The sequence below is a fragment of the Salvelinus alpinus genome, chromosome 5 (assembly GCF_045679555.1).
Source record: "Salvelinus alpinus chromosome 5, SLU_Salpinus.1, whole genome shotgun sequence".
Lineage (NCBI taxonomy): Eukaryota > Metazoa > Chordata > Actinopteri > Salmoniformes > Salmonidae > Salvelinus > Salvelinus alpinus.
In genome coordinates, this window is record NC_092090.1 from 62,183,613 (window position 1) to 62,196,628 (window position 13,016).

The following is a 13,016-nucleotide window of genomic DNA, read 5'->3' on the forward strand; positions in this document are numbered from 1 at the left end:
AGGATGAGGGTCGGAGGAGAGAGGGTCGGAGGCAGTGGAAAGCATATAAACTCACACCCCTGGTGGTAACTGGCCTTTCGCTCTTTCCTCACATCTTTCAACCGGTGCCAAATATGAACCCAATTCATCCCTCATGCTACTGGCTCAGAGATGCAAGAGAAAGCGAGAGGGACGCAGTGAGAGAGAGAGGATGTCGTTCTCGATTCTGGTGACTTTTTTATATGTATATATATATATATATATATTCTGTGGAAAAACTGTCATTGTCTAGTTCGTGACTCCTAGTTCGTCCTCGTTTCTCTTATTTCCAGGCTTTTCACAGCATTAGCGAAGCGCCATTACTCTTTCCCGGGGACAAAAGCGATGATTACATTATTGGTGGTCAAACGCTAGTTTGTTGATTAGAGCCTTTCCCCCCCCTATCTTCCTCCCTCCTTTCGTCCTTCAACAAGTGTTCCATTACTTACCTCACTCCTTTGATTAGCTATGTCTGGCCAGCCAGGCAGGCAGCTCGCTGGACAACTGTTTCCAGTTAATTTTTTTTAAACGGGGGGCCTCAGAACCATGAGGATTCTGATGGCTGGGCCATTAGTGGCTGTGTTCTGTGACTGGAACCTTAGCGGCAGCCAATAGAGACGCCCCCCAGGGGAGCAGTTGGGTGGCGGCCATTCTCTGGTAGTGTTTGAGGGCGGGAGGGAGTGTAACGTGCTGTCTGGAGGGCAGGCACACTGGGCTAGCCGCCATGGAGAGGAACAGTGACACACAGGGAGGGAAATGACCCGGAATCACAGAGGAGAGGAGAGAAAGTAACCCATCTATCTAAATTATGATAATGCATTTGAGTCCAAGCGGTTGACTGTGGTTTCTGTCACACTATTTCATGTTGTTGAGTCATTTCTGAGAGCTGATGACAGGAATGATTTTTCACATGAATGGGTAGAGCCTGAGTTATTTCTCATGTCTGTACCCAGGTTTCCTACTAACCCATAGGAATGGAAATGCAGAGGCCCTCTGTGACTATTAAACATCCTCCTTCAGCCTAAAAACATATACATATTGTGTACATATATACCATCCATGCCTTTGCTTAACGCTATTCCTGCTACCGCAGAATAGTGCCTCTGACTTGCATTATAGGGTACATGATACTATACCACAATCACGACAGAGCGGCTATGCCTTGCATCTGGAACCATACGTGTGCACCGTCAGACAAAATCAAGACAATCCTTTTGAAAATGAACATCAAAACTATGTCCTTAGGTTGGCTTACCACTTACTGTACGATCCAGCGGTGTATCGTGTTGCACTTTATAGATTATGCTGTAACATTTGTGAGCACGGCTGATGTTTTTGACCATGGCCTGGTTTTTGTCAGGTCAATCAGACAGATCTGTTCTGTTTCTAACTCCGCACCTGAGAACTAATTTCATCCTTGTTCACGGGACATAGAAGTGATGGATCCTGTTTCCTGTCACTGTGTAGTCCAACAAGGCATACGAGCAACATAACTCATAGCAGACAACTGTTTGATGACACCAGCTCGTTTCCCATTCGCCACACATCTCATCGACGAACAGACACGTTTTTTTCCTTCTCCCAACCCTCACTCTTCTGATATTGGATTTAGGCCCTTCTGAGATTAAAATCGCTCCACAGATTCTCTATATTAGAAAAAGATGCTGCCTTCAGCTTTCCCTGATCTGCAGGGTTCACTTAAGCCACCAATGCTGGCTGACTTCTGACCTAGGAAGCGCTCCCCTTGCCCTTCCCCAATCCCTTCCTTAGCAGCGTCTGTCAGAGCGGCCGACACGTCACAGTCGTAACTCAATCCCAGCTAATACAGTATTCTGCTGAATTGCTTGCAGATGTGAGTAACATTAAATGGCTTCCTACAGGCAGTGCATTTTGCATACTCACTCTCTCACTCTCACACTCTCACTCACACCCACTCTCCTCTCACTCACTCACTAATTTATAGAAAGAAAGGAAGCATGGGAGGAAGAAAAAAGGTTTTGGCCCATGCTGTTACGACTGACTCTAGCCCTCTGTTTCCCTCTACCTCTCTCTCCCTCTACGACTTGATAGACAATTCAGCTCCTCTAAACAGAGAGCTGCGGCTGACAACGAAAAATGAAGAATCATGGTCTCGATTTGGGTTTATTCCCCGCGACCGGCTAGCGTTGATTAACCCGTGTGTGTTGTTGAAGCGCCTGACAGCAGAACTCTGTCTCCTCTTTATAATTGTATCACAGACGCAACAAATCAAGCCCTCGCCCGCATCGAACTCAAAGGTCGAAAACACCATTAGCGGGCATTTCTCCGTCAGAATATAATTTAACATCTTAATCTTCATCTACGGACCAGATAGTGAATCAATCAATGGTTTGCAGGCATTTTTTTCCCAGCCTTTTCTCCCTCAGCTCCTTGAGTTACTGAAAGAACAATTCATCATGAGACTCAAAGTAAATCACGGTGGTTGCTTTGAGTTCCTCTCTCCATTGCAATTAATATAATACACATTTTTAATACACATTTTAAATACACATTTTTGAATATAATTCAATTATAGGATTATTTACTTTCAAATTCCTTTGCAATTCCTCAACACGAATGTCCCAAAATAAGCACTACATCATCACATTACTTCCCCAGCCATATGTATTGTCCATATTTCCAGTCCCAAACCACACAGTATATCATGTCATTTTTCTTCAACATTATACCAACCACAATATACAGAGCTATCCTGCCAGACACACTCACACATACATGCCCCCATCCCCCACCAGTCTATCTTGTTAAACAGCCACTGGATTTTCCTCTCCCGCAATCATCTGTCTGCTCTGCGTGTTTCTGAATGCAAATGAGGGTTTTCTAGAGCCTCCTGTAGTGTGTTTAGTACCCCACACACACATACACACACACTGTGCCCTCCCTGTCAGAAAGCTGAACCTGTCCAATCAACAGGTTCTCAATGGCATCCACTGCTGTGTTCAACAAAAACACAACCATTCCCCGTTGTCCTTTCAGAAGAGTCATGTTGAAGAATGTTTAACAATATCACTCTTACTTGTCTGCTTCTTTCATGCTAGACAATATCCCCTCTGCAAACATCCACAAAACAATTTCTCCAGGTTTGGAAGCAAGCTAAGAGAACGTTGACTGAACTACGTGCTAAATCGTATACTGTAGAGTTGAATATATATATATATGTAAGGGTAGTTACGGTATGCCTGACCTCTTTGCTGGCAGTAGGTGTTGTATGGCAATCTGAAAGTAAGACGGATGTATAACAAATGCTGGTGATACAATGGGGATTTTGATGATGTTGTAAGCCACTCATGAAGCAAATGAATTTCAGAAGCAGCTGAGGATCATAACGGCTATGCTTCTGCTGCCGCTGATGACGCTAATGAGGATCAGGAGGAGGATGAGAACTACGATGAAGGTGCTGCTGGTGCTGATGAGGTGGCGGTCAATCTGGGGCTTTCGTGAGCAAACATGCCCCAGAAAGAGTATTACTATAATACAGATGTCATTTTTTATCCTTCCGCTGTCCTCTCTTCACTATACTCTATCCAATCAACAAGCAACCCCCCCCCCCCTCTATGTCTTACAGATGTTCAATCTGGACACAAAAGCATTGGGAAATCACATGTCAGCAGAGCTCATGGTGGATGACTTTAATATCCGCAGCAGTGGCCAGAGAGGCGACACGCTGGAATCACTCAGAGAGCAATGAAGCCTCAGGCATCTAAAGCAATATGACATTGTATAGCAGAATGGATGTGTTCTATAGGCAGCCTATCAGTTGGAGTGTAATTTAAGTTAGCACTTTGGACAGGCATCTTTCAGCGGGATGAGAAAAAAGGTTGGAAATAAAACGTACAGGGGGGGGGAAGTGTCTAACCCTAAACCTCATCTAACTCCAACCTTGGAGACTTCCCTTCCCTTCCCTCTCCCTTCGAATCAAATCAAATGGTGTTTGTCACATGCTTCCGTAAACAACAGCTGAAGACTAACAGCGAAATGCTTACTTACAGGCCCTTCCCAACAACGCAGAGGGATATAGTCGAAAAACAATAACGCAAGAAATAAATACACAATGAGTAACGACGTGCCATTTCTCCTGTGATTCTCAGCTCTATCAGGGCTGACAAGGCAAGCAGTCTGTAACATAAAACTCTACGAAGAAACTTTTGACCTGCTGCCATAAGGCTTAATAAACACCGTTATAGAAAAGGCATATGAGACATAAATACCATATATAGTCATGGCAGCTGGTGTTAGCTCATGACAACTGGCCATACACAGGCAGTTAGTTATTTAGGTAAGGTTTTTGGCTAGCGGTGGGCCTAGCCAATTAGCTGAATTAAACGTTGGTTAGTATCATGCTGACAATGGCCAACATTCAAGAATTTTGGAGGTTTTTGTAATGCAACCCCTCCATCTCGACGGCTTCGGAAGGGAAAGAAAGAAACAGGTGGAGATAATAAAGGAGAGAGAGAGAGAAGTCCCTGGTTGGCTGTCAGGTTAACTGCCTCCATCATAAATGGTGATGATGGATAAAACAGACTTGTGTGTAGATCTACCAATAATATCCCACTGATATCCCCTGCCCGTTTCAACACTCCAGGCAGGGGTCATGTTTCATGGGGAAAGATGTCTGGGATTGTTTGGCAGCTTGTCCTTAACTGTCAGAAATGATACCATACCAAAAATACAGATGGAGGATCTTAATTTGAGCCAGTTTGCTATAGCAGGAAACGAATCCTGCAGCAGCAGGAAATGTGAATTATTATGTGGATTATACTGTAATTATTGGGCATTTTTGTAAGGGTCTGACACGTTTTTCGTAAGGGAAAACCATGTCTGACATGTCAAAGTGGAAATTACAAACTTCAGAAGCCTTTTTAAAACCTCAAATACACTACAAGTTTAAATTGTACTGCATAGCAATGAAGGCCTACCCCGGGCGATGCTGGGGCAATTGTGCGCCACCCTATGGGATTCCCAGTCACGGCCGGATGTGATAAAGCCTGGAATCGAACCAGGGACTGTGGTGAGGCCTCTTGCACTGAGATGAAGTACATTAGACCGCTGCGCCACTGATACCATTTGAAGGGAAACATTTTGAAGTTGGTGGAAATATGAAATTAATGTAGGAGAATATAACACATTAGATCTGGTAAAAGATAACACAAACAAAGAACATGCTTTTTTATCATCTTTGAAAGAGAAAGGACATACTTTCAGATAGGAGTCTAGGTGTAATTTAGATTCTGGCTACCAGAAGGCAGCAGTGTTTGTGCAAAGTTTCAGACTGATCCAATGAAGAATTACATTACTGCACAATATTTTGAAACAAGTCTGCCAGGAGTTTGCCCAAATGTGCCGAATTGGTCCATTGATACATTTTCAAGTACGTAACTATAGAGAACATACAAAAATGCTATGGTAATAAAAAATGTAAGTTTACACACTCCCAGGAATGTCATACATGATAGGGTTCCGGTGGCATGCATTGAAACATGTGTCCTTATCGTGGCTTTCTTTAGCAAATTTCTATGAGTTAATAGACTTATTTCCTAAAACTTTTCAATACTAAGCATCATATTAAGGTGTTGGACATTAATTGTGTGATAGTAAATAACTAGCAGGTCTATTTTGCTTCAGCAGCTAGAATTCGTCTGTCCACAATTCACTTGCGGGAACAAGGTGGCTCATAACACCAGACATCAGAAAGAGCTGGCCGCTACCATACGAGAGATTGTTTGTGAGGAGATTACATATGCCCTCACCTTTAATTTAAAACCGGTAAATGAATCATTGGCAGTGCTTGCTGCTGAAGTGGATACCTATTCAACTAACGTGGAAAGTCTGGAGAAGACAGCCAATGCGACAGAGGTACAACTCCATGACTTGGAAACAGAGCAAGCTAAGTTGGAAGGGATAATCAAACTCCTAAAAGAGAAAACAGAATCACTCGAAAATCATTCCTGTAAATTCTATGTGCGGGTCACAAGAAACTAGTGTGGAAGTGGGCAACCTAAATTCCTTCATGACTAATCTTTTTCCTTGAACTGTTCGAGCAGGAGGAGCTGGATCCTATACCGCTGATTAACATTGCGTACCGCACGGGTCAACTCCGCAATGGTTCTCGTTGTATGATTGTACGGATCCACAGGTTTGAAGTCAAGCGGCGAATTGTTCGCCTTGCTGCGGAAGCCGGGGGTCTGACCTATGCAGGGAAGAGGATCAGCATCTACCCAGACCTGAGTGCCGAACTGCTAAAATAGAAGGAGACTTAGAACAAGGTGAAATCCCAGCTACACAAGCTAAACCTGAGATGAAGCTTCATCCACCTGGCAAAACTGATCTTGACCTTCCAGAACACAACACACATGTTTTCCACTGCTAAGGAAGCTCAATACTTTTTCGAGTAGCACATCAATCCCAACACACAAGGACAAGCCGACCGATGGAACCCCACGACTGGCTCATTATTCAGGTATGCTATCCATGCACAATCACACAGCCTAGCTTATGGCTATGATGCTGGCCTCAGCATAAGACAATGATGAGGACACGCCCCCCATGTTTGGGAACAAGGAACAATATTATATTATTGCTGAGCATTGAACTTGTTTTAATTATATTGCCTATGGTCCAGGACATTTGCACAGTGATGACACCATGGCAAATAATGAACAATGGACAACAGACACCGAGTGTTCAAAACATTAGGAACACCTTCCTAATATTGAGTGGCACACCCTTTTGCCCTCTGAACAGTCTTAATTCGTCAGGGGGAATAGACTCTAGCAGGTGTCGAAAGCGTTCCACAGGGATGCTGGCCTATGTTGAATCCAATGCTTCCCACAGTTGTGTCAAGTTGGCTAGATGTCCTTTGGGTGGTGAACTATTCTTGATACAAACGGGAAACTGTTGAACGTGAAAAACCCAGCAGCATTGCAGTTCTTTAAGCACTCAAACCGGTGCGCCTGGCACCTACTGCCACACCCTGTTCAAAGGCACTTACATTTTTTGTCTTGCCCATTCTCCCTCTGAATGACACAGATACATAATCCATGTCTCAGTTGTCTTTAAAAATCCAGAGGAAGACTTTAGCTTGACATCGAAACATCAGTCACCTGTCCACATCCTGTACAATGGATTAAAGTGAGCTAAAATAAATAAATCGTTGCTGTTTTGTTGTTGAGTGCTCCATCTCCTTTTAACCTTGAATTAGTCCTTTTGGAAGTTTTTCTTGGTAAGCCCTTCCCACGCTTAAAAATCCTTCTTTAACCTGTCTCCTCCCCCCTCATCCACACTGATTGATTGTGGATTTAACAACATGACATCAATAAGGGATCATAGCTTTCACCTGGATTCACCTGGTCTGTCTGTCATGGAAAAAGTTCCTAATGTTTTGTACACTCAGTGTATGGAGGTGTCCTATGTACTGGCGCTGGTTTCTTGCGTGGCTACAGCCCACATCGGCGGCTCTGTGTTGTATTCATCTTCTGGTGTTTTGTGGTGGGAAACCGAGCGGGTCGAGCACAACACGTCAACCCTGTTATCCATAGATAGACAGTCTAGAAAGGTTTTATGACGCGTGCATTCAATTGTCGCACACAACAAGCTTCCCTCCCCTCTCTCACAAAGGGGTTTTATGGCTGATTTTAAGATATTCCCTTTTGTAAATTTAACCTCTTGTGATGGGAAACCATGTTTTTTTATTTTTATGAAGTTGGACATGTGCTCTTTATGACAGAATGTAAACATTTGGTGAAATTCAACTTTTTACAGTACACTTCTCAAAAAGGCCACCAAAATGGTGGAACGACCCAGAAGTTCTGGGGGGAAATATAGAAGTGTTCTTCTCCAATACGGTAGCATATTCTAACCTCACACTATGGTTGACTCATACAGTATGATCTCAAACAGTACACACACAAACAATACACCGAAGTGAAGTATCAGTACATCAATAGACATATTGGTGTCAGAGTACGCGGTTTGAGACCGTGTGTGGAGGTAGTATTGGCAGTGCAGTGAGTCAGTGAGTCCAACTAGAAGCCTATTTCAGCAGCAGCAAAGGGATACTTTCAACCCAACTCCATCACCCAGCTTTGCTAAAAAAACTGATTTCCCTGGGGTGGCAGCCTCAGACGAACTCACACACACACACACTCCTCTCCACTGCCACAGACATGAAACATGAAACTCCAGCACCTCTGAGCTGTTTAACCTCACATCGTAATATGAAGAGTAACCACTCTGTCATTCTTTATGAAGCATGGGATACTGTTCTGCAGGGAACACTTCTAATGTTCAGATTTGTCTTAATCAGTATCCCAGAGGATTCCGTTCCCTTTTTAGGAAAGAACATTCTAGGAGCAATGTGTTCTAAAGGAAAAGCTGCAGTGAAATGTGAGTCTACAAGTGTCTCCTCTAATCGTAAGGTTGTAAAAACATGGGGTTAGGAGTCAAGGCTGTTAGAGGCTGTTTTCTATCAAACACACACCACATTTTCTGTAATATGGGGTTAGGGCTCTGTGTTCTGTGTATCAGGCAGAAAATGAGCTGAGATAGAGGATATATTCTACAAAGGTCCATAGAGAAGTGGATCAGTCCAGTAAAGAGTTATAGAGAGTAATGTGTTGTTTTTTTATGACAGCTTTGCCAAGACTTCCTAACAACCAGACCAATTTGAAGTACCATATTCTTCTAATATAAACGTGGATGTGAAATGGTTGTTCTTCTGAGACAGCTTGATAAAATTCTAAACACGTTAAGGGCTGCATCCGTCCTCCCCTCCGACATCAGTCTTCCTTCAACTGTAACACGTAATAGTACAACACGTGACATTACTCTCTAGTACTCTCACACACAGATGCAGGATCGTAATTTGATCACTCTTCTGTCGCTGAGCAAATGCAAACTTGTAGTGTATTCGAGGTTTAAAAAAGCTTCAAAAGTGAGTAATATCCACTTAAAAATGTCAGACTGGATTTGCCCTAACGAAAAATGCATCACCCCTTAAAAAAAAATCCATTCATTATAATTCAAATAATTCACATTTCCTGTTGCTGCAGGATTCTATTCCTGATGTAGCAAAAATGTCTAAAATGAAGATCCTACATATGTATATGGTGATAGACGTTAGTACTCACAGATGTAGTAGTACTCTCTGCCCGGTCTGAACTCGAAGCCCAGAGAGAAGGGGGTGAAGAGCTGGAACTTTTCGGAGAACTTGAGCGGCCCGTTGGGGGAGTGAGGCCTGTTACACTCCCAGCGTTTGAAGCCCTTGGCGGTGTGGTCACACGTACTGTAGCCGTCGTAGTTGACCATGTAGAGGACGTAGCGTTCCGTCCGCTCCTCCGGCACCGTGTCTTCATAGTGGGGACAGAACACGTCCAGGTAGTCGTTTATACACACGTCAATGTGGTAGTCTCCACGGTGGAACCTGATTGGACAGAAGCCAAGGACGAGAACGTTAGTGTTTGGAAGACTAGTGTGAAGGGCTTCAACTACAGATGGAATGGAAGATAAAAATCAGCTAATCCGGAATGAATTCGTTGATTACTCATTAACAGTTGGACACTATTGAAAGTGCCTCGAAAAGTTCCGGAAGCTCAAAGAACCGGTCCATTTAGGGTCCGAATGAGAATGTATATTTGGCTGCCTTTACACACGGTCAATCACAAAACACAAAGTACATTTCATAATAAGAACGTTTTTTTGTTGTTGTTTTAAACAAGGAAGTGACTTTGCTCTAGACAGTAATAGAGATTGATTGTAGTTCTTTAAAAGTAGAGTTAACATTCACGGTCCTAAACACGTTTCTGCAGTACACAGTGTGCTGGTCACAGAAGTCAATGTGACTAGATGAGCGCACTCCCACTCCCGCTCCACATCAACAAGATCACCAAGGAGTACTAAAACATCCTCAATTGTAAAACACACACACAGGGACACACACACACACAAACATAAACATGACAGTCCTGTTAACATTTTCTCTACGTTTTATGTTGATGAATTTGTTTAGATGTGACATGGTTTATGGGCACTGGCTGGCTATTAACATTCTTTAGATATCAGTCACGTGGCTTCAGTGAACGAGGAGGTTCGTCTATGAATCCATCGGAGCAGCACTTATTTACCACTTCTCCCCGGCGTGGTGATTCGCACACTGAAAAACCCTATTTGGACAAAATCTCTCTCTTTCGGGTGCCAGAAAGTTCCACCGGGGAAAACAAGAAGAGACAAAATATATTTTTGAAAACACAGTGAAGGAAAACACTCAGACCGAGGGTTCCAGAGAGAAAATTATTAGGGGAGATGTGAGATAGTTGAAGCAGGAAATGTCAAACGATACCAAAATACAGCGTGTGTTTTTCCCCCCAGAAGGCTGTGCAGAGAGGCATGTTTATAACTCCACTGATCCACAACAGACTACAGAAGGCCATGAGGTTCTAATGCCCTCATCTGATACACACACACACACACACACACACACACACACACACACACACACACACACACACACACACACACACACACACACACACACACACACACACACACACACACACACACACTAAGTTCTGAATTCCTCATTGATTTGTCCACAAACCACTGTCCTGGAGTTCCATTGAATCTAGCCTTAAAATCCTACAAGGAAAGCGATTTGTGTGGGTGTGTTTAGTTCTGGGGTGGGTATGGGGCAAGCTAACTCTAACCTCAGGGCACCGAACCCCACTTTACCCCTGAAAACAGAGTTTCATTCTCCTCCTCGCCTTTGATACGTCTGGATTTTTAATTGGGAATCAGTCTTTGTCTGGCATGAGAGAGACCTGACAAGAACTTTTAATTGAAAACCCTCTCATCCTTGTTCATGGGACGTAGACATCACTTAGAACACTCTGCGCTCCCTCTCTTCTAGGCTTTATCCTCTGCCCCTCATCATCTCTCCCTTTCCCCAAACTCTCTCTCTCCCTCCACCCTCTGACAGAGTAGAGAGTCGGCCAAAGTAAGCAGACTGCTGATGATGTTATGATGATAAAGGTGGTCTGGGCTGCATTAATAATCACACTGATGAGGACGACACACACACACACACACACACACACACACACACACACACACACACACACACACACACACACACACACACACACACACACACACACACACACAGCTGCTTCACTACTCCCCAGTCATTAAGGGAGGGAGAGGGGGAGAATAGCCTTTGATAGTCCCTCTCTCTTTGTGGAGTATCACATTATATATGGAAGCCTTCACTAACACAATGTTACTAGTGGAGATTGGGCTAGCTTGGGGACTCTGACTGACACCATCTGTTTGGTGTGTGTGCACCTGTGTGTGTGTGTGTGTGTGTGTGTGTGTGTGTGTGTGTGTGTGTGTGTGTGTGTGTGTGTGTGTGTGTGTGTGTGTGTGTGTGTGTGTGTGTGTGTGTGTGTGTGTGAGCGTGGGGTATGTAACGTGTGTACAGTATGTACGTTTGTGTGACGTTTATGCTAGCGTCTAATGGGGTTTTCCTGTATTTACTCATTAGAATAAATAGCTGAGTAAGACTGTTTACCTTTGGGGCAGGCAGCATCTCATGTGTAACATCTCATTTAAAACATGTCACTGCAACCCACAGGTAGAGCAACACATCTCCTCTGGCTTAAATGTCACTGATTTAATCATCACAACACACGCTTCGACTGCTCAGCCTCTCTGCTGTGTGTGTACATGTGTTTGTTTGTGTGTACATGCACCATGGTTTCCCTGCACTCCATCAAACTGCCTTGTGTGTGTGTGTGTGTGTGTGTGTGTGTGTGTGTGTGTGTGTGTGTGTGTGTGTGTGTGTGTGTGTGTGTGTGTGTGTGTGTGTGTGTGTGAGAGAGAGAGAGTGAGAGTGAGTGTGAGAGAGTGTGACAGAGAGCAAGAGAGAGTGAGAGAGAGTGTGAGAGAGAGTGTGAGAGAGAGAGTGTGAGAGTAAGAGATGGATCAACTGTCTCCCCCTTTCCTTGGTTCTGCTGTAGAGAAAATGGTCTGGACTGCAAATGAACCAGAGGATGTTTGGGTGACTGAGCAGGACACACACACTTCCCTGCTATCAGTTCAAAAGGTGGTCTGGCACTGGGACAGAAGAGGGGGGGGGGGGGGGGGGGCAATAGTAGCAGATACAACAGAGTGAGTGAGTGAGTGACTAGAAGCTAGTTTCCTCAGCCAAAGTCAATCTACACACACAACCTACTAGTTCCACATCTTAGCGACAGATTGTTTTACCCCTGTGTCAAACATCTTCTCTAAACGTCAGGTTCATTAAAAGTAGAATAAGAAATATTGTTCATGTTTTTTTGATGGTCCTCGTGTCTTAGTGTTTATCAATAGCAGACAAGATTGACTGTGGGGTTTTATAAACAATGCTGTAATTCACCGGGAAAAAGGAACGAGTTATTCAGCACAGAACGATCTTCAAAACACACCAGCCTCTCACATAGCCTCTCATGTAAGTACCACATAAATAAATCAAGCAGAAAAATATGTATCGTAGGCATCGTAAAAAGCGAAATACAACTGATGTGTCAGTTGAAAAGGTCTACGGCGATGGAATTCTGCTGGAGTGCAGTGGAGGTCGATGGAGAGGCTGGTGATGAGTGGAGGAAGCTACATACCACCGCTACACGCAAACATAACACACTGTAAATTACAGCTCTATCAAAGGGCTAAGGGAGGCACTCTCTGTGTGTGCGTGTGTGTGTGTGTACATATAACTTGAAAATCTTCTCACACTGTACACCAAATTGAATCGGCAGAAGAGAAACACACACTCCAAGAATAATACTCCCCTGTCGAGTGTTTGAGTTGAGAGCCCTTAACCCCCGACACACACACACACACCTTGTAACTGCCCCGAATACTCTCTTACTCCGGGCTATCACAGGCACACTTCCCTTCTGACACCCTCCACCTCTAACGACGGGTAGAAC

General features: G+C 44.0%; 1 protein-coding gene across 2 annotated transcripts in view; it reads right to left on the minus strand.

Annotated features, from left to right (window-relative positions):
- The window catches only part of LOC139576442 (ephrin-A5b-like), a 114,718-nt gene that overhangs the window by 18,410 nt on the left and 83,292 nt on the right, over positions 1-13,016 (minus strand). For both annotated transcript variants that reach the window (XM_071402569.1, XM_071402568.1), the window contains exon 2: positions 9,183-9,475. In XM_071402569.1, coding sequence (XP_071258670.1) covers positions 9,183-9,475 — 293 coding nt within the window. The remainder of the gene's footprint in view (positions 1-9,182; positions 9,476-13,016) is intronic.